We start from the raw sequence: 1931 nt of genomic DNA, 5'->3' as shown, positions 1-1931 counted from the left end.
GGACAGTCGGGGTGGCTCAGAGAGCGGGCTCTGTGGTCAGAGAGACCTGGGTTTAAGTCCCTCCACCACTTCCTGGTGGCCTTAGCAAAGGACATCACCTCGCTTTCTCCATGTGTAAAGCAGGCAGATCACAGGACCTACTTCAGAGGGGCCCAGGCCAGAGCACCGGGCAGGCGCCCGAGAAACGCCGCGGCGCTGGCTGGGGGAGGCGGTGCCGGCGCTCACCTCCTTGTCGACGAGCCGCAGCGGGTACTTGACGTCCGGGCTCTGGAGGGTGATGGCCGGCGAGGAGCGCTGGAACAGCTTCATGAGCAGGCTGTAGAGGAACCAGACTGGGGAGAGCACCACATGGCCCAACTGAAACGACAGGACAGACCTGCGACGTCGGTGCGGGCGTGGGACGGGCGCTGCCACCTGCCTCTGCCCCAGACCTGCCAGTTCACTCACATTCCCAGGCCGCCCCTGCTGGGAATGGCCCTCCCCACCATGCTCATCCGGAAAACCTCATCGTCCATTTTGGCACGCCAGGAGAAGCTATAAAAGCCAGACGCATGACACCTGTCACTGCATTACTCAGTCTTCTATGCTCAGTACCATGAGAAAAATTTCTTCGAAAAACTCCATTTCCTGTGAGGAACAGGAACAAAAAAAGCTACATATATGAGCATGTATACCTTTTCACTTTAGCTGCCAGGAAGCTCAGAGTAAAATTAATCTTGAGCACTGTGTATCTGTGCTCCCTCCTTCTCTTCCTTCCTATATAGTCAATTTTCCTGGTCCTATAAGTCAAGTTCTAGCTCTATTTAGACAAACAGACAAATGAATAATAACCCCAACTCAGAATCTACCCTTCTGAGAGGCCTACACTGACCCACAGCTCTATGGCATCTTTGAACCCAGCCTTTCAGGGCCGCTGGGGTTGAGGCTCTCTCCTCGCCCTCCCGGAGCCCACCGAACAAGCCAGTGAAGTGTGGTACACTGAGTCACTCCCACAGCTGGTGCCCACAGGTCTCTCTGAGCCCTGGGGTTCTGCCTTCATGTGTGAGGGGAAACTGAGACACTAAGCTGGGCACTGGGGAGCTCTGGCCCTCACTGGCCACATGGCCCTGGGCAAGTGCCTTCCCCTCACTGCAGCAGACTGGACCAGGTGACCTGCAAGGTCCCCCAAAGCTCTGAGATTCCACTGCTCAGATCGCCAAGGCCACAAGCCTCCTGGACGCCCCACGCCGAGCTCCACACAGCCACCACCCTCCCGACAACCCTGTGAGGTAGGCACTGTCATCACCGCCACTTTACGCATGAGGAACCAGCTCAGAGAGGTGAAGTGACTCACCCTGTCACACAGCTGGCAGGTGGGGAGCTACGATTCGAACCCCGAGTCCACCTACCTTCCGAATCAGGCCCGCAGACATCAGGCCTGTGTTGACCTGCCCGCATGGCCTGAGAGGCTGTTCCTTGCCTGCGCCCTGCCCCCTCACCTCAGCCTCACAAGACCCTAAAAAGTGTTTTGGAGTTTTTAAAAACAGAAAACCCAAATCCCATAGCCACATAGCTCATGGCTTAGGCATCCCTGGAGAAGACACCTTGCAAAGAAAGACAACCTGGCCTCCCATCCTTTCTAGTTATTTTGGCGAATCTATTTTAGTAGAGACGGGGTCTCGCTCTTGCTGAGGCTGGTCTCGAACTCTTGAGCTCAAGCAATCCTCCTGCCTCGGCCTCCCAGAGTGCTAGGATTATACGCGTGAGCCACCATGCCTGGCCACCATGTGTGTTCTCTTAACCTACAAGTTCTACTTTTCACCTCGGTTGCCAGGAAGCTCAGAACCAAGTTCCTTGCTTGCTTGCATGGTCTCTCTGCTTCCTTTGTGGGATCTGCTGTGGGTCTCTTGAGGTAGCATATTCTGCAGAACACAGATCTGGAAGTGGCCCCT

General features: G+C 55.7%; 1 protein-coding gene across 1 annotated transcript in view; it reads right to left on the bottom strand.

Annotated features, from left to right (window-relative positions):
• Positions 1-362, bottom strand: part of LOC105805257 (NADH-cytochrome b5 reductase 3) — a 15393-nt gene extending 15031 nt beyond the window's left edge. The window contains exon 1 of the mRNA XM_012638117.1: positions 226-362. Within this exon, the coding sequence (XP_012493571.1) occupies positions 226-309 (84 nt within the window). The 5' untranslated portion in view covers positions 310-362. The remainder of the gene's footprint in view (positions 1-225) is intronic.
• Between the last annotated feature and the right edge of the window lie 1569 nt (positions 363-1931).

This window comes from Propithecus coquereli, unplaced genomic scaffold (assembly GCF_000956105.1).
Source record: "Propithecus coquereli isolate 6110/MARCELLA unplaced genomic scaffold, Pcoq_1.0 Scaffold126, whole genome shotgun sequence".
Lineage (NCBI taxonomy): Eukaryota > Metazoa > Chordata > Mammalia > Primates > Indriidae > Propithecus > Propithecus coquereli.
This window is presented reverse-complemented; position numbering and strand designations above follow the sequence as displayed.